Raw genomic sequence first — 21,917 nt, forward strand, 5'->3', positions numbered from 1 at the left:
ATTATTGTGATCTAATGTCAAAGTAATAGATTCAAAAGAACCATTGACATATACTTTTAAGACAAACACTACTACCCAATAGTATTATTATACCACTACCCATTCACATCTCATCTCACACCATCTTCACAACCTTCAAACCAACAACACAATGCTAACAGAAGACCAACGGCGAGGAGCACCGTACGGCCTCCTCCTCGCCGTAGTAGTCGTCACCCTCATCGGAATACCCATCTTCCTCGGCGACGGCGGCGAGGCCTTAACGGAGTTCATCGCCGAGCTTCTCAGCCCACTGGGTCTGTTGCTGCTTCCAATTATTCTGCTACTAGCCATCCAATACTTGTCTTCCGATACCGGATCCTTTGTCTCCAGTATATTCTCTACCGGCGAACCCAACTCCATCCACCGTGCTAGTGGGTCTCCGGTGGGTGTTGCACTTGTGCTTGTTATTGTGCTTGTGTTGCTTTATAATAAGTTTTCTATATTTGGTGGTGATGTTGATTCCGACGAGTAAGATCTGAGTTGGTTAGTAGTTCGATCTGTTGTTTTTTTTTTTTTTTTTTTTGAATTGTTGTATTTATTTTCTGAAATATAATTAGTTTATAGTTAATTAGTTATAGTGAAAATTGTAAAATTGATCCCGTGGTTTAATCATATTGCAAGTTTGTTACTCGTGTTTTAAAAATTGCTATTTCAGTTGAATTTTCGAGCCTGAGCTTGTTTAGGCTCGAGATTGACTCCTTTCTAGCTTTTTTTTCAAGCTTGAGCTCTGCTTGCTTTGACTTGTGAGATCTCGAGGTCAACTCGTTTTGAGCTATTTTCTAAAGCTCGTGAGTCATTTTTTCAAGCACGAGACGTTTGTTATTTATTAATCAACTTATATATGTTTTTAACTATTTTTATATATCTTGTGAAAATTCTTAAACAAGCCTAAGCTCGACTGACGCTAAATTAATACATAGAAGTACGAAGACGTAAAACTAAAAATTAAGCAAGGCTCGACGAGTCCAAACAAGCTTCCAATACAGGGTACAAACACGATCTTTATTTGAGGCTAGGACTCTATAAATCTCGAATCATTTCAAGCATTTTATTGATCTGATCTCGAATAGCTTGTGAGCGGCTAGGCTCATTTCCCATACAAGATTTTCCGGCGCCGGCGATCTGGTTTGTTGGTGTACTCCGATCTGTTGCTTTTTTTTATTTTTATTTTTATTTTTTTGACTTTTTGCTTTTGTATTATTGCATTTATTTTATGAAATAGGACTAAAGGAGTATGTTATAGTGTTATACTATAAAGAAAGTTACGCATATTCCATGTTTGGTCCTCATGTTTTAAAAGTTGCAAACTTAATCAAATATTTATGAAAGGGTTACGTATAGGGGTGTAAATGAGCTAAGTTGAACCCGAGCTTGACTAGGCTCAAGTTTGGATTGTTTTGACTTATGAGAGCTCGAGCTCATTTTCTAAAATTGAGCTAGGATCATGAGACATTTTCCTAAGCTTGAGTTGGGTTCGGGATCAGCTCGTTTAATATTTATTAATCAATTTATATATGTTTTTAATACTTTTATATATTTTGAGAAAACTCTTAAACGAGCAAAACCTAGGCTCGAGCTCAGTTGCACAGTGTGAAATTGATACATAGAAGTTCAAAAAAGTAAACTAAAAAGACAAAAGGCTCGACGAGCCCAAATGAGCTTCCCATACAAGGCTCGGGCTCGATAACTTAACGAGTTTTATTTGAGGCTTGATCTCAAAAAAGCTCGGCTCATCTCGAGCATTTGAGCGATCCAATCTCAAGTAGCTTGACTCGGCTTGTTTGCACCCTTAGTTGCACGCGTAGCTCCCACCGTTTATCTAGTTAGTTTTTAACGAAAAAGTGATAACATATCCCATTCATGTGAGTGTAAATGTGTTTTTTCAAATTTTGAATTACAATAAAATACTCTTTCAAACTCCTAACTGTCAAATTCATTATCCTCGTATTTACATTAAACCTTTACTTTTACACTTACTGAATCTAAGAAAGCCAATATCAGTCTTTATTTAGGGTCCCAATTTTAAACATCCCACACATGAATGATAAATTACGTTACTTTTTCGTTGTAAACTAATTGGGATTGACGTTGGGGACTGAACGAGCAATCCTCTCACAAAGGACTAAGTTAGGTTGTTTTTTAAATTTTAAAGCCAAACTTGTAATATGGTCAAACCACAGGGATCATTGGTGTACTTTTCTTAGTATATTATTATATTATGTCTTGTACGGCGTTTGACGAAAATGCCCTTGGTAGTGGAATCATGTCCTACGTGGCGCGTGGGTTTGACAAATGGTCAGTTGCTACTCACAACTCAACTCGTCGCACGTGCCCAGATCCATTGATTCTTGGATCCGGTTTTTTATTAAATAAATAAATTCAAGATCCGGTTGTATGGAAAATTAGCACATAATAAAAAATGCTTTTTATTTTAACAAAATGTATTGATGGATGATGATTTTTATTTTTTTATTTTTTATTTAAAAAGTAGCAATTACATTGAAACAAATGACAAACGAGCAACAAGATGATGGTCTGAAAAATTAAACCAAACATCCAAAAATCACATTGAAAGAAGAGGTCTTTTAAGCCACTCGGCTTATATTACCTTGATTTAACTGTTTCGACTAACTATCCACACCAAAAAAAAAAATCAAATAAAAAATTATCCATCTGTAAATTGCTAGCCTGAAAATAGCTTTATTCCAAGTCTTTCAAATCACCGACCGGTACATTTCTAATAATACCTTTCACCTCTTTTTCTTTCTTTCTTTCTTTTTTTTTTTTTTTTTTGGGGGGGGGGGGGGGTTGATATAATGTCTTGATCCAAGTCACCATATTATTTTGCTTCACAAAACACAAATTATGGGACCATCAATATTAAGCCAAACTATGGATAACTATGGAGGATAAAAATTGTTTTTATGTTATTGAACTTTTGCGGCCCTAAATTCGTATTTGAAAATGAACATGGCACATCTAGAGGAATAATTACGTACGTATCGGTTTGAATAATTACACCACTAGAGAATTATTCTTTGTTGTTATTAGTAATGTTCAAAATTTGAAATACATCAAATTGATGTGAAAATAGCCTTGTTAAATTAAGATCTACGTGGACAGACCAATAGCGAGTGTTGCTGAAGAAAAGAAAGCGTGCGAACTTATGAAACTGGTTTAAAACAAGCATGAGAGTAGATAGATTGGTTCACTATAATTAATGTATATTTTTGTGATGATAAAAACAAAGACATGTGATATGAATATTACATACAAATGATCATGTGCTCATAACTAATTCCCGTTATATCATAAACAAAAGTTGCTAAAAAAATTATCAAGAGCATCAAGAAATGTCAAATGAAACGGCTAGACAATGGATTGATCTCACCAAGACTCAAAACTGAAGATCCATGCAACAACTGTTGAAACAATCCTAAAGAATAGGGGAATTTTGATCATCGACAAAGTCGATTTTAAGAACGATGAAGTTTCAAGTGATGAAACAGAAGATTGAAAAATGAGGTGGTAAATGATACAAAGATCACTTGAAAACTAAAACTTTTATACAAAGTTTAAATTATGAAACCTGCATTGATTATAAAAACAAAATTCTACAAACTCAATGAAATCTTGTAAAACAAATAGGAGAAAGATATATTGAAGATTGTCAACAATTTTATAAAATAACTCAAGATTTCACATACTTTTTATAAAACATACGGCAGTTATTAACCGGCCTCTTGAGACCTTAAAAATGATAATACTTTTCCTTGAGTGATGTTTAATTTGAAATCACTAACCAAATAGTAAGTGTAAAGGTGATCAATACCTTATTAATGAGAAGAGTTATCACACTACCTAGCTTAGTTAAAGAGAATAAGATGTGATCATGTGACCACTACCTAGGTTCATAAGATTATTGATTATCCCTATTTGTTTCAGATACTTGCAAATAACGTATATCTTTTCTTCAGAGAACGAAATTGAACTTTAGGTATGCAACAAATAACACGCTCTTTCGCGTACTTTCAACTCGTCATTAATCATACCATAATCAATGGCCCTAGCCACTTCATTCAACAAGCGTCCACTAGCATTTTCTTAAGATTACTAGCAAAATGTTTAAACCGACAAATATCATGATGTCACTCAGTAAAGTTATAACTTATAACAGATAATGTAATTGATTAAGATCACAGTCAACCACCAGAAAAAACGGTATAAAACAACTGAATACAAACCAATAAGTCCCTCTAATAACAGTAACACTTAAAAAAAGGTACTACAAAACAACCTTTCACTGATCTCCTGGCAGACTCTTGATGATATCAGAGTCGCCTGCATCGATGATACTTAGGCATGACACGCTGAAATACTTTCCGCATGCGGTTCCAAGATCCACATTGTCTGAACACATGATTGAAATAAATTGTAATCAGCAAATGAGAATAATAAACACATGTGAAGTTAAAAGACGATATCAATGATGAACTTACTTCCATTGTAATGGTGAACTCCAACCTTGGCGAGCATGGCATAGTACTCAATCTCGGATTTCCTCAACGGCGGGCAGTTGTTGGAAATGATGATCAACTTACCTACAATTCCCATAAATTATACGATAACATAACTATAAACAGCGCTATTATAATTCATAAGATATCCATTAAATTCAATAAAAACTGAACTGAAAAATGTCGGATTTAAACTAACCTTTGGAGCTTCTGAGAGACTCGAGCACGGTCTTGTAACCAAGAGTGTACTTTCCACTCTTCATCACAAGAGCCAACCTATTGTTGATACTCTCATGAGTCTTCTTCTGCAAGTTTTAACAAAACAAAAATCAACAACTTGGCTAATTTAGAACACAGATCAGTGATCAGAGCTCGAGCTCTTGTAAGTCAAAATAAGTTCGAGCTCGAGCTCTCGTAAGTCAAAATGAGCTCGAGCCTCGAGCTCTCGTAAGTCAAATTGAGCTCGAGCTTAAGCTCTCGTAAGTCAAACAGAGCTCGAGCTCTCTCTTAATTCAAAACAAGTGCGGCCTCATTTACAACCCTAATATTCAACCGAATAATAATAGAAAATCAGTAAATTACCGTCTTCTTTCCGGCCACCATTGTAACTCCTAACAAAGCAACTGCAAATCCAATACAAACATCAAATCAAAACATAAACAAACCACCTAACACTATTACTGCAAAATTAAGCATTCATCAAAAAAAAAAAAAAACTGCCAAATTAATTATATTTAATTTCTATTTCATGAGAACGAAACCATTCAAATAAACGAAGCCATTTATACAACACACAACGCCGTAAATCTAACAATATTTTGAACAAACATTTAACGAACAAACGGATTATAAACATGCTTAGATTAAAGGAGGTTGAAACTAATCAAATAAATGAAGCAATACATAAAACAAGCAACACAAAGGGTTAAATGTGTGTAGATTTCAGTCTAGGATGTGGATCAATTGTTCATACCTGAAAACGGTGAAGAGTTGCAGCAGCTGAAGACGAAGATGGAGAAAGTAAACCCTAATTTAGTTGTAGCAATTATATACTCGGTTACTCGGGTGGAATAAGTGGGCTGGGCTTACGTTTGATCAGAAATGGGCTTTGTTTCATCAACTAAAACATCTTTTAAAATTTACCTATTATAAAATAAATATGTATACTTGTCATGTTTTGATTAATTCTTAGAATTTTTTTCCCTCTAAAACTAATATACTCTAATATATGTAATAAATCAATAATTATTCACTTTTCTTTTACACTATAATTATATAATATTTATATATTTTGTATATATAAATATTAACATATTATTTTACTATATATTTCAAAATACTTGGTGAATTTCAAAAATCAACAACAAATCATGTTTCTCAAATGAAAATTGTTTTGGGTTTTTTGTGGAAATTAATTTGATTTTATGGGTCAAAAGTTGGTAAATAGATTGTTTGGTACAAGTTAACTACATTTTAAGTCAAAATTTGTGACGGGTCAAAAATGAAAATTTTGAGTATTTTTAAAAGTTTGAGAATGCAAAATAGATTTATCGTCAAATTTTTTATGGGTTCAAAGTGTTGACTTTAAAATGTAAAAAGTATGAAAGTTAGAATTATAAACATGATTCGGGTTTCAAGTTTATTTTTAAGGGCATTTTTTGAAATAATCAAAAGGTTCAGGATTTGGCAAATTGACTATTTTTCTCTCAACTATTAAAATTTAAGAAAAGATTGCAAACACTTTCGACATGTCACCCCCATGCCTATCAATGCTTCTAACTTTTATCAAATTTGAAATATTTATGTCAACATTAATTTTTCCTTTAATGGTAATCATAACGTTGTTGGGAAGCATGTCATGCAAAACTATGCTCCAATGAAACAAAATATTCACAAAATTGAATTGGTTAACATGTTATTTTTTTTATGTTGTCATTATGACAAAGTCGAGAAGTCTCCTGAAACTTATCAAAAATTTTTTCATGGTGTAACTCAGAAAAACATAGTTATTGAAGAACGTCCATTGCTACAATTTAATGTCCTACTTTCTTTTTATGGGTGGTAAATTGATAAATATATCAATAAAGATAACGTCTCGTTTGTATTTAGGCTGAGTGGTTATAACTACTATCGTATGAGAAGTCTTATTTTTGAAATTTGTTCATAACCAACATTGTTTCAATTATACATATATGACACCGAAAATGAATTTTTGAATAGAAAGAAGCATTCTCAGTTACGATTTTGCACGAACATTTTTTTTATTAAGTTCATTTAAAAAAATCATTTTGTGATACAAATAAAATCAATTTATGTACACATTGTATAGATACAAGCATAGATGTAATACATTTTTTTTCATATACGCTATGTAATTATTTGTTTTACTTATAATTTTATAATTTGAATTATTCGTGTGTGACACAGGCTCTAAAACTAGTTCAACATAATAAAAGTATAAAACCAAGCCATCGAGTTATGCACTTATGGGCTGTTTGACAACCTCAACACCATGGGGGCACCTTGGGGGGGAGTACTGAGTAGAGGTCGGTTTTTGACCCGACCCCGAAATGATTCCTGACCCGCAGGTACGACGTGGTATTATTTCTCCCCAAAACCGGAACCAGAAATACCCAGTCAAAACCCGACCAGAAAAAACCCGCTCAAATACCCAACTATACCCGGAGCCGGTTCCTACCTACCCGGTTTTGACTTTTGTTGACCATACCCGGTTCCGGTTCTTGAAAATACTCGGTTTATGCCCCTCTAGGAGCGAGGAGGGTTCGCGCCCCCTATTTTTGGGCTCAGAACTTCTAAATATACACACATATTTCCGTTAAATATAGCCGATATATATTCAATCATGTACTTGGTTTAGAAGTGATAATATATGATTTTTTTTTAGCTCAAACCAAACCAACCAAGGGCATGTTTGGGATTGAGTTTGAAAAATGCTTATTGGCTTATTGGTTTTTTCAAAAAGCCATTTTGAAAAGTCAGGATTTGAGGCTTTTGGAAAACTGATTTTCAACCCTTACAAAAATCTAAAATAAGAAAGATTTTTGTGATTGCCATACACATTTTAATTTATTGACTTTTTAAAAACACTAATAAGTCAATAAGTATTTTTCAAACTCAATCTTAAGCATGCTCTAAAAGAATTTGTTATCTTTTATGGGAATTATGGTATTTTTTTGGTGACAAATTTTGGGCTTTTTCTTGTGTAAGAACTTAATATTAATTTGTAATATTTTCAACCCCCCCCCCCCCAATTTAAAAGGTCAAGTTCTACCACTACTCAGTACCAGCAAGAGCTGAACCAGTAAAGGTCTGAATAGCTAAGAGACTCTAAACAAGTAAGGTGGTGATTGGTGGGGTGCGTAGAGGAGCTGGTGTATAAGTGGCAGACTGAGGGTATGAACAAATGTGAAGGTACAAATGGGTAACGCTTTTGTTCAGCATCATTTTGTAGCTTAATGGGTAAGAGGTTGGCTGACCGATGCGAAGGTTTCATTATATGAACCAAACGCACTTAATGTTAATTGATTCAGAGGTAGTCTCTTAACGGAACTTAAGAGGCGGCCAAACATCCCCATAATTTTATGCGTGGGCCAAAATAGTTTTGAGTCATAACAGATTTGTCAGTAAGATCTCAAAATGAGATGGCGGGTAATATATTACTTGTAAAAAGGATCTAACAAAAGTTTTAATGCAGGTTCGGTTTGGTTACTTCGATTATTTATATACATATAACTATAATCAAACCATTAAACTTGGTCATGAAAAATCGTAAGACTATGGTTTCTTAGTTGGTTTTGCTAAGTTTGTTATAATATGCTCCCCTCTAATTTCCAGGTCTCGTCATTACTTTGAACACCTTATACAAATCCTATATCGTATTCTCATTCGTGGATAAGTTATACGATGAGCTCGTAAGGACCATCTAATCTTTAATACCACTTACACATCTTGAGCGTTTTAGTTGTGAATGAGAAGAAACTCGCTTATATATTCTTGAATAAGAGACAAAGAGCGACTTTTCTACCCGATACCGATTGATATAACATATAAGTATATCCTTGTCACATTTACTCAAAAACATTTTGAGAACTTTATATTTTTTGTGGTTAAACCTCCATTCCAAAAGTACCTAACCTCAAAGTTAACAAACTATTGCTGCATTAAACACAATAGCACTTGTTTGCAAGATCAGCAAGCACCTCCTCCTTGTTATCAGCTGATAACTATAAGTAAATTATTTCGCAAACACAGTTCTGTAATATGATTACATCCTCTCATAATAACTTTTTCAAAAACCTACCCTGTCAACGACAGTAGTATATCTTTACACAAATGCTACTACATCCACGCTAAAAATCAAACATCACAAAACCGAGCTATAAAAATATAGAAAATAAGCCCGACCCTCAAACGTGCACCCGCCAGTACAAATGCAGAAATCACTGCCAATGGAGCAAGTCTCCGACTATTGACTCCAAATAAGTTTCTCTGCAGGAATAACAATTTAAAACAAATAAATCTATAGGAAATATTAAATATCAAAATTAATAAACAAAAGAACCAAGATCTAACCTTCATGCTACCCCAAAACTTTCAAGTTTGTCACGGTGAGGAGTTGGCAAGTTTCTGCTCCATGAACGCCTCTGCATTTCAACATTGCAATAACGCCACAACATATTTTTGTATTCTTTAATCACACCATTCTCAATACTACTTCTTGCAGGCGTTCCAAGTGGATACTTCTGATCAAAATCAGATGATTTCACATAAAACTCAACTCCATATTCCTTAGTCATCTTAGAAAACTGATAAGTGTAGTTCCTTTGTAATGAATATTCAGGCTCTGAGAACGGGAGACACGCAAGCAATATGATCAGAAGAAACGGTAACAGTTGAAGAAGTAACATCAAATTAGGACTGCTCCCACCGCCACCACCATCACCAGTAGGCTGACCGCCTGCTGCCGCCCGTCTGGTTCTGTACATTTGAGCCGTACGAAACATATCACTTTGAGCAAAAAACGACCGAAAGATTTCATCAGCGTCAAATTCATCATGATACATATTGTGTCCTGTTCTTCTTCGTCTCCTAACATTATACTGCTGATTGTACTCATCTCCCTCAACATACCCTGTTTGATCATAGTGTCTTCTTGAGTTATCATCACTCAGACACTTAAACGCCTTGCTAACTTTCTTAAACGCTTCCTCAGATCCAGGAGCTTTGTTCTTATCAGGATGAACTTTCAATGATAACTTCCTGTAAGCCTTTTTAACTTCCTCAACAGAACAAGTTTTACTAATGCCCAAAATCTCATAATAATCAGTGTTTCTTTTGATGTTACGAACCACTTGAACGTTTTCTTCAGTATACTTTGGCTCTTCGTTCATACCTTTAACCTGCTCGGAATTTACAGGGTTACTTGCAGCATATTTTTACCATTTGGTGAACTCGGATTTGCAGAATCAAGGTTTTTACATGCTACCAAAAGATCATCTACAGATAAGTTATGGTTTAACCGCTGTGCAATGCCAATAAACTTCAGAGCGCGCTCCTTGTTTCCAGATGCAATCGCCTCTTTTGCAATGCCAATGCATTTCATTGCTTCATCTTTATTACCATCCATAATTATTGCTTGAACAAACTCAGCTCAACACTGAAGTTGCTCAATAAATTAACCAATCACATTCACCTAGTGCCAACCTATACTGGTTTCCCAACAAAAAAACAAAACAAAAAAAAAAAGAGGGAAAAAGATCAAAATTAGTGTTTCGTGGACAATCATATAAATTCAAGCCAAGTACAGAAAAATTAGATTATCGTCAAGATCTTAAATGTTACAACAATCGTATCCAGTAAATCCAACTCATAGCGAAGCTATTGGTGTGGTCTGGGGAGATTGGGATCTAGGCAAACCTTACATCCATCCTTGGGGATGGAAAGGCTGTTCCAGAGAGACCCCTGACTCCACGCCAAACAAACCACCAAACAAAACTAAAAATATATGAAAAATATAAAGCTACCAATTACCAAACAAAAAGATAAAAGAGTAAAGTAAAAGCATATATTCATGCAAGTAATAGCACACATGGTAGCCTAAACTGTAGGGAAATCTAAGCCCCTAGACAAAGCTAAAAACACAATTGTATCATTATTCATTCCCCTAGAATCCCTTAACCTTAATCTTACGTCTCCACAAACTCCTGTCCTGGACCATGTCCTCAAAGAAGCGCATTTAATCAAATCCTGCCTAATTCGATTATCCCAAGTCAGTCCAGCCCCGCCTCTACAGTAAGGTTTTCCACTACTCTAACCGGCATTGTCGCATACCTCCTTTTCACATGCCCACACCATCTCAACCTCCCCTCCCTTATTTTATCTAATATACTAGTCACCCCTAATCCTCAATATCTTCATCTATATAATATTATAATTCAATCAATCAGTCAATCATACCAAGTGGAAATCCCACCAATAGCAAAGCTATAAGTAGGGTCTGGGGAGGGTGGGATGTAGGCACACCGTACCTCTATCCGAAAGAATAGAGAGGTGACTTCTAGAGAGACCCTCAGCTCTAAAAATCATATGTATGGGAGAATATAAAAGGCAATCAAAGATCAGTAGTAATATAATTAATAATAACACTTAGTAATAATAATGATAATAATATACAGATATATTGAAATAATAAGAATAAAATACAAAAAAAGAAACTACATAATATATGAAAATGAAAAAAAAATAACATAATGGCGTGTGACTAAAAATAAGGTAAAGAGGAGCCCCTAAGGTATTATTTTCTCCCTAAAAGTCATTAACCTTAATTCTACGTCTCCAAGAACTCCTATCCTCAGCCATGTCCTCAGAGAGGTTTAGGTCTAGCAAATCATGCCTAATCCTCTCATCCCAAGTCAATTTAGGTCGGCCTCTACCCCTCCTCCCCTCTATAGTAATGTTTTCTATGGATCTAACAGGATTCAAGATAAACTAGGGGCTAGTATCTAACAGGTCTAGTAATGTTTTCTACGGATCTAACATGCTCCTACAATAATGTTTTCTACGGATCTTCATCTATATAATTCAAGCACTATAACAAAATACTAGAACTCTGTAAACAAGATTAACTAAACAGTGATCAGGTAATTAATTACACAGATCATGATAGAAACCAAAGAACCTGAAACCGAAAAAACCAAAACCGAACGGTTTTTAAAAATTTCTAAAACTAAAACCTAGGTACTAGCCCAAAACTGAACCGTGCATGCTCCTACATGATATTAGGCTATCAACAAGATCTACATCTACATAATTCCAGTACAACAATAGAAACATGTAGACTAATCAATAATTTACACAGATAATGAATCACTGTAACCTAGGGTTTCACACTTTCACAGATTCACAGATCATAACATCTAAAACATAAATTATAACTGAAATCAGGCGAATTAACAACAAATGCTAATCCAAACTATATCAATTGATGAATGATTATACACGAACAATCCAGACCTCAAATTCAACATATGTAATTAAAACGATAGATAATAATAATAATAATAATAATAATAATAATAATAATAAACTGAAGGTAAAATTAACTAACCTTCGGTGCGAATACGAGTCGATTAATCGAAGAATTTGAGATCGAGTTGACCTAATTAATTACAGTGGCTACTGGTGTCAACCGATGAGTTCCATTACGGCTTTGTTTGGATTGGATTGGATTGGATTGGACTGGAATTGGATACTTTGATTGCTTGGTGGTACGTTTAGCAGTTTTGGTCCTTGTAGTTTGTATGGCTACCACGTTTAGTCCTTCTCACGCCGGAGAAGTGTAACTTTATTTTCAGTAGAATCGGATTTGTTATTTAAAATGGGGTTGCGGCGCAGCTTGTTGTCCGCTTTCCTGTCTCTATGTTGTAACTGGATTCTTTTGTGAAATTATCAAGGTATTGATGGTATGTACGTTTATAATTATGTGAAAACTACAAAAAAGTTATTTCGACATATTGAACGCAATGTTATTTTTGAGAACACGTGTGTTTCCCAAATGTAATAAGAAACTAACGGATAAGTTTACTTTAATAGGTTAAGTGTTATGGTTGTGGTGAATGTTGTTTAGATGTTAGTTAAATTGATGAGCGAGAACACTATGTCCATTCATTCTTTTCTTAACTTTGCGTGGAGAGGCCATGTGTTATGGATATAGGCTGTAGGGTACTCTTCTCCACTGCAAGCCATCGACATGATTTTTGGCCTTCCTTGCTTCAACATATTTTCTTCCTTCCCTTGATGCATCTATGTTTTCTTTCTGTAGTCGCGTGATGAACGGTGTTTGCTCCACGCCCACCATGCCACAAATGCTTCGTGTCGGCATTTGATGGCTCCGCCTGGAACCTTAACTAGTACAAAAATGGGGTCCTTTTGAGCGGTAAATAGGCTTGTTTTAGGCGGTTTTGAGACCGCCCAAATAAACATGCTGGAAAGATACAATAGCTATTCTCGGTGGTTTGGGAACCGCCCATAATGAAGATGAAGACCGCTCAAAATGAAGCTAAACAACAACAAAAAATGACCGCTCAAATATATTAAGAATCGCCCAAAAGTCTTCCCAATAATATGTGGTATCACCGCCCAAAATGTGAGAAACTAGAAGAATATATATTTTTTAATTCATCAAAATTTAGCTCTTCAAATACAATATAAATCTAAAAGAATTTTATAAATCTAGCTGAAAAGAATTCAAAACCAAACAAATTCAACAAAACTTGTTTAATTCATTACGCATACACCATTTACAAAATGTGCTTGTTCAAATACAATACTAAACTATGTACAATCGGTCATTTTATCACTAAATATCAAAGAAAAAAGCTTCCTAATGTTTTCGATCAACATGGTGATTTTCTCTTGTGATATCTGTTGTATCGTTCCAAATCTATAAAAATAAAAGAAAGTGAGATATAAGTTATGTAACAAAACCAACATATTAATTAAATCCAAACCTGATATCATCCGAACCCAAGTAACCCGAAACAAAAAAGTGACTTTGAATCATCGTAAAACCTGATAGCCAAATAATAAATGTGAAACCCGAACAATACCACCGTTAACCTAATTAACCCAAACAACACGCTTAAATCAAAATATGTAAATTTAAAATAAAATACTTACATTGTTCGGAAAATACCATTGCTTGATAATAACAAACTCTAACATACACCTTATTACCATGAATCCGCACTCCCAAGATCCTTCTTGTTGCTTACATTACAAAGAAAAACAAGATAATTAATCCATATAATAAAAATAGCATACATTTATCAACTTCCATGTAAATAAACCTTCAAAAGAAGTTTCAGCTGCCTTTGAAAGAAAACAATGATCCGAATCCAAAACTCTTCCTTTATGTTCTGCAGGAAAAATGATAAACACCACCCAAATTAATGCCAGCTAGAAAAAAGTTAGTAAGTCAAAAGAAAAGTAATAAAATAAATAAATAATTAGAATATACTAAAAACAATAATATATATAACCTATTGAAAGATGGTGCAAGAAATATTTTTTACCATGATGAAATTTGTAGAGTTGAACAAAGTACTTTTACACTTGCAAAAACTTTGTTGCACTCTTTCTCAGTTATTTTTGGGTGCTGAAATAGACAACTTGAGTATTTTATATTGGTAGGGTGTCCAAATACCTAACATCAAGAAAATAAATAGTAAAAGGTTAAAAAAAAGTTAACTATATTTTAAAAATATATATAATTATACGAGAAAAAAATAATAAAACTTACATTTGGCCCTAATGTTACATGCTAGCATCAATCAACCCGCTCGCTAAAAATTACATCATCGCCTAATATTTGGCGTGGTCAATTGAGAATCCGTTGTTGGCTACATCCCCTTAGTCACATTAACCTGAACGCAAAAGTGACTTGTTAACATGCGAGCTAGCTAGAGTATTAAACTAAACAATAACAAAACCCACTAAACAAAACAAATTATGCATGTTAACACATGAACTAGCTAGACTTTTAAACTAAACACGTACACAAATTCACATGTATAATCAAGACCAACAAACCATGAGAATGTTTCCCAAAAAAGTATATCTAGCAAATTCCATCATTTACAAATTCACATTTTGCAAGAAGAAAACATTCTTAAGATTGTATCAACAATTGATTTACAGCCACATGAACAGGTAACAAATCAATGTGATCTTGCCCCAAATTAGAAGGTAACAAATAAACATAACAATTTTGTTACACTGATAACAAATTTAAACTGAAAGAAACATTGATGCATACCACATATAAGATACTTATAAACCACTCAAACATATAAACAGAGGAATCACGTGTGTGTCTATATATATATATACCTAAACTTATAAAACTTAACCTTTCAAAGCTAAAAATTGAGCAATCTTTTCACTAAAAGCTTTGACTCGAATTTTCATCGTACTCAGTATATCCCACCAATAGCAATGCTATGGTAGGGTCTGAGGAGGGTAAGATGTAGACAGCCTTACCTCTATCCCATAGGGATAGTGAAGACGTAGGTCCCAGCAGAGCCCAGTTGGACCCGCAAGACTCACCTTGAACAGGGACGTCTGCGCAGCGACCAACTGCTTCCGCAGGACCCACCATGCTCAGAGAAGACCTTACGCGCAGTACGCCAGCTGTACCCGCAGGGAAAGCCTCCCAATTGTGAAGTACCCCGCTTGTTCCCGCAGTTGCGGATACAAGCCATCAGGGAAGGCTACCCGCACTGATAGCAAGGCTACACGCAAGGCACTAACTCTTGCTACTTCAGTAGTCACATGAAGGAATGAGCAAGGCGGGAATACTCTCGCCCAAATGAGCCAGTCCGTATGCTTCTGGAAGATCTTTTGTACTATACCTACTAAGGTATGGGCAAAACAGACGATCTGACCAGAACAGCCCATGAACCAATCACAGGGTGACAGCTCACCGACAACAGTACGAGGAGGAGCACCCTCTAGTACTGTTTGTCACTATTAGCCGCTGCCTACTCACCAACCCTTACTATGGGACGTGCGCAGCCTACAGTTGGTGGAACAGTGCATAGCCGGCAGTAAAGGAACAGTATACAGCCGACCTTGTCACTGTCGGCCGCAGCCTATCCACCAACCAGCATGGCTTGTGCGTAGCCCACTGTTGGTAGAACAGGAATACTATTCAGCCGGCTGTACCTTCTAGGAAACCTACCTTCGGCTATAAATACTCCAACACCTTGGAATGGTAAGGACATCATCTGATATCTCATTATCTTCTCTAGCAATCTCTTAATATACACTTATATTCAGAGCAATCTAGTCTGATTCTCACGCCGGAGGGTGGTCACAAGGAGGAACCCCCCCTTCTCAGTGACGAGCTTACGGTGTCTGTTTTGCAGGTCACCTGAAGAACAACTTTCTTTGCTGGACCTCATCCTGTGGGAAACATTACTTAACCCCCAGATTATCCGTAATCTGCCCGGGGTCACTTAGTGTTTCTTCATTGGCGCCATCCGTGCATAAAAGCTAGAACTAATTCTTAGTCTTTTCAAAATTTCTGAAGAAATGGTTAACGTTACTCCGGTCCCAAGGTCAGTAAGTGACCAAGAAACCCCGGTGACCACAACCCCAGCAACTGGGAACACCGGCGGTTATACAAATTTTACGAACACTACCCCGGTTACCCAAGCCGGGACAAGTGCAGTAAACAATATTTCACTGGGGTTCACTGATGCCCAGTTGGAGAAACGGACGAGGGTCCCTCGCCAAACACTAGATCAAGTTAAGGCGTGGGCCGAAGCACGTCAGAAAGAGTTCCAAGCTGAGTTGGATGAACGCTTGCGTTCACTTCAACAGGCTGACGAATTCGGCAGTACTCGCCAACATCTCAACATGAACAGTGAGTGCGAGTACTCAGACGATGAGCGGGAAGAATCTGATACCGACGCAAACCCTCGCCATAAGGCAAAAGGGAAGCGTAAGGAAACGGACTTCCAACCGACAAGGAATTTTGGAGAAACCTTTAAACCAACGAACGCGGGGAGAAACCCGCATGACTTCTCCAAAACCTTTAGACCAACTGCTGCAAATGCAGGAAAGTCTAAGTTTGCAAGGGACATTGCGGAAGCAATCGCCCCGAGAAGTGCCAAACAAATGTCCAACATCGGCACTTATGATGGTCTATCCGACCCAGACGACCACTTGAACAGATTCATTGCGGGGGCAACCGTCAGTAACTGGACGGAACCCACGTGGTGTTATATGTTCCAGATGACTCTGGTTGGAGCGGCCAGGGCATGGTTCGATCGTTTACCGGTCCACCACATCTATGATTGGGCGGACTTTCAAAACAAGTTCAGCCAACACTTCAGCCAACAGAGGAAATATACTGAACAGTGGACGATCCTCAACTGCGTTAGAGAGGAGGATGAATCTTTACTAGACTTCATCACTCGCTTCAACTCCAAAAAGCTAAGTCTGGGCAACATAAGTGAAGATCTTGTTCGCGCCGCTTTCATCCAGGGCGCCGAATACCCAGAGCTTATCCGCACATTGACGGGTAAGGACGGCATGCCATCCACATGGGATGCCATCATGACAGCGGCCAAGCGCTTTGCCGAGACGGAGAAGCAACTGGGAAGGGATCTTCCCCAGAGTACACACCTCTACACGCAGAGGACTAGAGAAAACAATGTTCGGATCGCCCGGCAGAACAAAAAGAGGAAGCTAGGTATTTGGCAGTCAAGGGTAAACTTTGACACCTCATCCAGCTCTCACCCTCTTGTTGGCGGAAGAGATAACACACCCTTCGAGCCGAAAACACCGGTGGACGCCACTCACCAAAAGCGTCACGGAGATATTTGCCACCGAAAAACTACCATGGCCAAAAGCTCCAATGATCCGGCAGCGACCTAATGCGGATCAAAGCAAATCCTGTGACTTCCACGGGACAAAAGGTCATAGTACGGAGGAGTGTACATCCTTGAAGGATGTTGTTGAAACATTCGTCAAGGATGGAAGACTTGCACACCTTGTGGCATCAATCAAGAAGGGAGGAAGGAATGATAACCGGTATAGAGGCAACGGACGAAAGCCCGTTGACATCAGCATCAACATGGTTCATGGCAACATCAGAGGAAGAAAAAGGCGAGCGACAGAACCATGCGCGTGGAAGGAAGCTGAGGTGCGCTTCCCGCGAGTGCCAGGAGGACCCAGCAAAGAAGGCCCTATCGTCATCAAAAGCCAGCTGGGGCACTACATCACTTCTCGCACTCTTGCTGACAACGGGGCCTCGTCAACAGTGATGTACAGGCAGTTCTTCGACAAGCTAGATGACGAAGACAAAGAACGCCTGGAAACGATCTACGCCTCGATGGAAGGGTTCGACGGCAGCACAAACACCCCCCTGGGTATCCTATCTTTCCCCGTCACTCTTACGGACGGGAATCACTCACGCACAGAAGACGTGGATTTTGTCGTGATGAGGAAGCCACACCACACATACGACATTCTCTTCGGAAGAGACGGGATGGCAAGATTCAACGCCGTGGTATCCTCAGTCCACGGCATGATGGGATGGCCAACAGCTGAGGGTGTAGCGATGATCACCGGCATTCCCCAGAATTTGGTGAGCGATAATGGCACCAACTTTGCTGACAAGAAGCTACAAAAGTGGCTGGAAGAACTTCAAATCACCCACACTTTTACCTCAGTGGCGCACCCGCAGGGTAATGGTGAGGTAGAAAGAGCAAATAAGAGCATCGTCGAAGGCATAAAGAAAAGACTCTTGGAACACAGGTCCGGCTGGGTGGACGAGCTTCCGCACGTCCTTTGGGCAAACAGAACGCTGAAAAAGGCCAGTACGGGAGAAACCCCGTTCAGTCTCACTTATGGCACTGAAGCCATGGTCCCAGTCGAAATTGGTTTACCCTCACCAAGGGTCTTGATTCAGCCAGAAGACAATGATGCGGAAAGACGGTTAGACCTTATGCTAACCGAGGAACGCAGACTTAGCCGCAGTGCGTGAAGAGAACTACAAGCGACAAATGCAAAAGTACTACAACACGCGGGTAAAACTCTGCAACTTCAATGTAGGAGACTACATACTGCGTAACAACGAGGCTTCGAACCAACAACGCCCAAGAAAACTGGCCCCGGTTTGGGAAGGGCCATACATTATCAAAGAAGTTCTGGGAAAGGGCGCGTACCGGCTCGAAAGGCTCGATGGCACTCCCATCCCAAGAACATGGAATGGAGCTCAATTACGCAAATGTTATATGTAGATCAATTCCAAACTTGTAAAGAAAAGGCCTAGAGCCACTTCTAATGGAAATGATTCTCCTTTCACAATGTGTTGAAAGCCTTACCTTTATACTTATGAACTTCCCACACTGATGCGCCGGTATTCACCGCATAAATATGGGAAGAAGTAAGCGTTACGTGTGGAAGGCGGCAAAACCCGCATAAACACAAAACAGAAAAAATTCCAAAAGTTTTAAGGAAAACCTACACGCAGGTCAGATGTAGGCAAAGTTTAGCCATCCTAAGTGCAAGTGACGGTCTTACCCGCACAATCACGAACAAGGAGGCAAAACTTCAACCTATTATCTACCACGTTCAAAGGTTAACTTATTCTAAACACTTAGAAAATTTCAAAGGAAAAGATGAGGAAAACTTCCACGCAGGTCAGATATAAGTAAAGTTAAGCCATCCTACTAAGTGTAAGTGACGGTCATACCCGCACAATCATGAAAGAGGAAGCGAAACAAACTTATAATTTACCACGTTAAAAAGTTAACTTATCTAAGTACTAAAGAAATTGCTAAGTTAAATCAAAACATGCGTAAAATAAACAAGGCAAGGAATTAACACAATATTTCATCAAAATTCAAACATTACAAAGATTGCTGGGTGCATACCCGCATACAAAAGAAGCTATACAAAAACAAAAATCTACGCTAATGGTGGAAAGGGATCTTCAGGATCAAGCTTCAGGACCACTTCCACTTGGACCCGCACCATCAGTAGAGCGTGGTGGTTCAAGGAAAGCTTTAAGGATAGCTAGCCCATCATCAGCAGCAGCGACTTCGTTCACCTTCTCCACCACCGGATGCGGGAAGGCGGCATACTGATTCACTGCTTGGTCATAAACAGCTTCAGTATCCACATCATACAAAGGGAAGTTGGAAGGCGGGATGTCTTTCTCAACAAACCCTAGACCAAGCAGGAAGCCGGCCTTTTCCCCATCCTCATGAGAAGCGTTGAGGGCTGTGCTCATAGCATCGTCATAAGACGTTTCCGTGAAGACCCGATGCACAACCTACAAAAAGAAAAAAAAATACAAGTGTCAAAATCTCTTCCATGTGCAAAGAAAAGAGTAAAGATATGAAATTACGCATACCTGAGACAACGCTTCTCGAAGAAGCCATTCCTTGGTAACCAGAGCTTCCTGGAGGGCAGCTTGAGCTTGGTTACGGGCGCGTTCGGCTTCACTTTGGTTGAGGTTGGCAAGCAACACTTCTTTAGCCGCGGCCTCTTCAACGCCCTTTAGCTTCCGCTCAGTCTGGTCAAGCACCCCCTCTGGTCCAGGATCTCTTGGAGCTTCTTCGCGTCTTCCATCGCCAAGGCATCATGAGCCTGTTGGAGCGCCTCTAGTTTGGCTTTAAGTTCCTCATTCTCGAGGCGTAGAGGCTCAGCAACAGCTTCGGCCCTGGTGGCCCTTTCAGTTGCGTTCCGAGCAGTTTCCTTAGCCAGCCGAAGCTTTTCGTTAACAGCTTGGGCAGCCTTGGAACGGGCCTCGAGACGGGCCTGAACTTCAACTTCAAGGGCCTTGAACGCCTTCTCCTTCTCCGCAGCAGCGGCGGAGAGCCTCCTATTCTCCTCCCGGACAGCCCGCGCCTGAGCTGCTTCTTGGATACGAGCTGCTTTTAACTTGTCGTTTTCACGACAAAGCAGCTCGACGCGCGGCTGCATTCGGGCCAGGAGAACCCGAAGCTCATTGGTTAGCCTACCCTCCTGGTAGCTAGCCATGGCTTCCCCCAACGCACCACTGGGAGCTGCGTGACGAGCCCACTCCACGCACTCCACAAGTGTGCGAAGGGTTGTTCCTAAGCGGATGTTCCATCGTGGAACATACACTTCATTGGAATCCGACACTGCAAAAAACAAAAAGCAGTTAGGAAAAGATGATATATATAAAAAAAATAAAAATAAAAAAAAGAGGCCAATAGAACCCTACGCACCTGTAGGGTCAACAACAGGCCGATAGCCGCCAAACCCATCACCTGAACCCAAGGGAAATCCGTCCAAGAGATCAGGTAGATGGGAAGGAGGCAGAGGTTGGCGAGAAGCCCCATGCATACCTGAAAGATCGGCCGTCGTTGCCGATGACGGAGGAGGTATGGTGAAGGCCGCCGCGGTAGTAGAAACCAACGGAGGTGAACTCACTGTAGGTGAACTCACAACCGTGGTCGCCGCTGCGGAGTTCGCAGAAAAAGTAACCGCCGGCTCAGTGAAAGATGCGGTAAATATGGCACTGACAGCCGGCGGTGATGTCATCACAGCTGGAACAGTTGGCTCAACGGAGTGAGCAACTGAACCAGCGGAAGCAGGCGCAGGCGCAGCCGCCTGGGTCGTCGCCCAGGTAGGCTGACCAAGCCTACCGTCATGGGTCCGGATGTACTCCTCCCCGCTTCACCCTGGAATGCGGTAGCATCCACGCCTGCACAAAGAAAAGTATTAATGATGGAATGCTATGAAGTTAAAAATAAAGTTTGTACTTACGGGTTTTCTTGAGCCTAAAAGTGCGGACAGGCGGGGATGAACCCGATGGAGCCGGCCTCTTCACGCCGCTCACCGTTGTCATCCTGGGCTCTCCGGAGGTGACAGTCGTCGCAGCCTCCGGAGCAGTGGTCTTATCACCACCGGGGTTCCCCGCCACCTCCTCGCTCTCGGTCTCTGAATCAGACCGAGGCACCGGATCGGCAGTGGAGGCCACCTTCGCCTTCCCCTTCCCGCCGGCAGCCTTCTTCTTCCGCACCAACGAAGGACCATCTACGGATTCCTCATCAGAACACAAGATTAGAGGAATTCCAGCAGAGGTTTCAACATTGAGGGGTCGAGGGTTGAATAACGCCTTACCTGGCCGCCTGGCGCTCAGGATCTCGTGGCCTGGCGGGTAGACCTCCACGAACCGATCCGCCGTCTGTGCAAGGATGGGCAACTCGTTCTCATCTAGAGCACGAGTACCCATCCGAGCGGGACTATCAGCCTCCCGCGGATACAGGAGCGACTGCAAGTCGTTCCCCTCTG

The 21,917-nt window shown here is 39.3% G+C and overlaps 2 protein-coding genes and 1 pseudogene across 3 annotated transcripts; 1 reads left to right on the forward strand and 2 right to left on the reverse strand.

Moving 5' to 3' along the window:
* The first annotated feature begins 151 nt into the window (after window positions 1-151).
* LOC143546879 (uncharacterized) lies at window positions 152-514 on the forward strand. Its single transcript, XM_077038437.1, has one exon. It carries the CDS (start codon window positions 152-154, stop codon window positions 512-514), a length of 363 nt encoding a protein of 120 aa, XP_076894552.1.
* Window positions 515-4,321: 3,807 nt separating this feature from the next.
* On the reverse strand, window positions 4,322-5,230 carry LOC143546904 (large ribosomal subunit protein eL30-like). The gene is made up of 4 exons (XM_077038460.1): window positions 5,142-5,230; window positions 4,759-4,864; window positions 4,542-4,643; window positions 4,322-4,452 (listed from the first exon to the last, which is right to left on the reverse strand). Exons 1-4 carry the CDS (start codon window positions 5,160-5,162, stop codon window positions 4,343-4,345), a joined length of 339 nt encoding a protein of 112 aa, XP_076894575.1. The 5' UTR covers window positions 5,163-5,230; the 3' UTR covers window positions 4,322-4,342.
* A 3,897-nt stretch (window positions 5,231-9,127) lies between these two features.
* On the reverse strand, window positions 9,128-12,288 carry LOC143546905 (chaperone protein dnaJ 49 pseudogene; annotated as a pseudogene). The gene is made up of 2 exons (XR_013137673.1): window positions 12,187-12,288; window positions 9,128-10,288 (listed from the first exon to the last, which is right to left on the reverse strand). The product of XR_013137673.1 is annotated as a chaperone protein dnaJ 49 pseudogene (transcript).
* Window positions 12,289-21,917: the final 9,629 nt, after the last annotated feature.

The sequence above is a fragment of the Bidens hawaiensis genome, unplaced genomic scaffold (genome assembly GCF_021521415.1).
Source record: "Bidens hawaiensis isolate Kalapana, Puna unplaced genomic scaffold, B.hawaiensis_p1.1 tig00014475_1, whole genome shotgun sequence".
NCBI classification, from domain to species: Eukaryota; Viridiplantae; Streptophyta; class Magnoliopsida; order Asterales; family Asteraceae; genus Bidens; species Bidens hawaiensis.

Excerpts from the sequence above, each read along its gene's own strand:
- LOC143546879 (XM_077038437.1), top strand. The coding sequence starts at position 152 with ATGCTAACAGAAGACCAACGGCGAGGAGCACCGTACGGCCTCCTCCTC.
- LOC143546904 (XM_077038460.1), bottom strand. The coding sequence starts at position 5,162 with ATGGTGGCCGGAAAGAAGACG. Across the intron at positions 4,865-5,141 it reads TGGTGGCCGGAAAGAAGACG|AAGAAGACTCATGAGAGTAT; the intron begins GTAATTTACTGA and ends TAAAACTTGCAG. Across the intron at positions 4,644-4,758 it reads GTCTCTCAGAAGCTCCAAAG|GTAAGTTGATCATCATTTCC; the intron begins GTTAGTTTAAAT and ends TGGGAATTGTAG.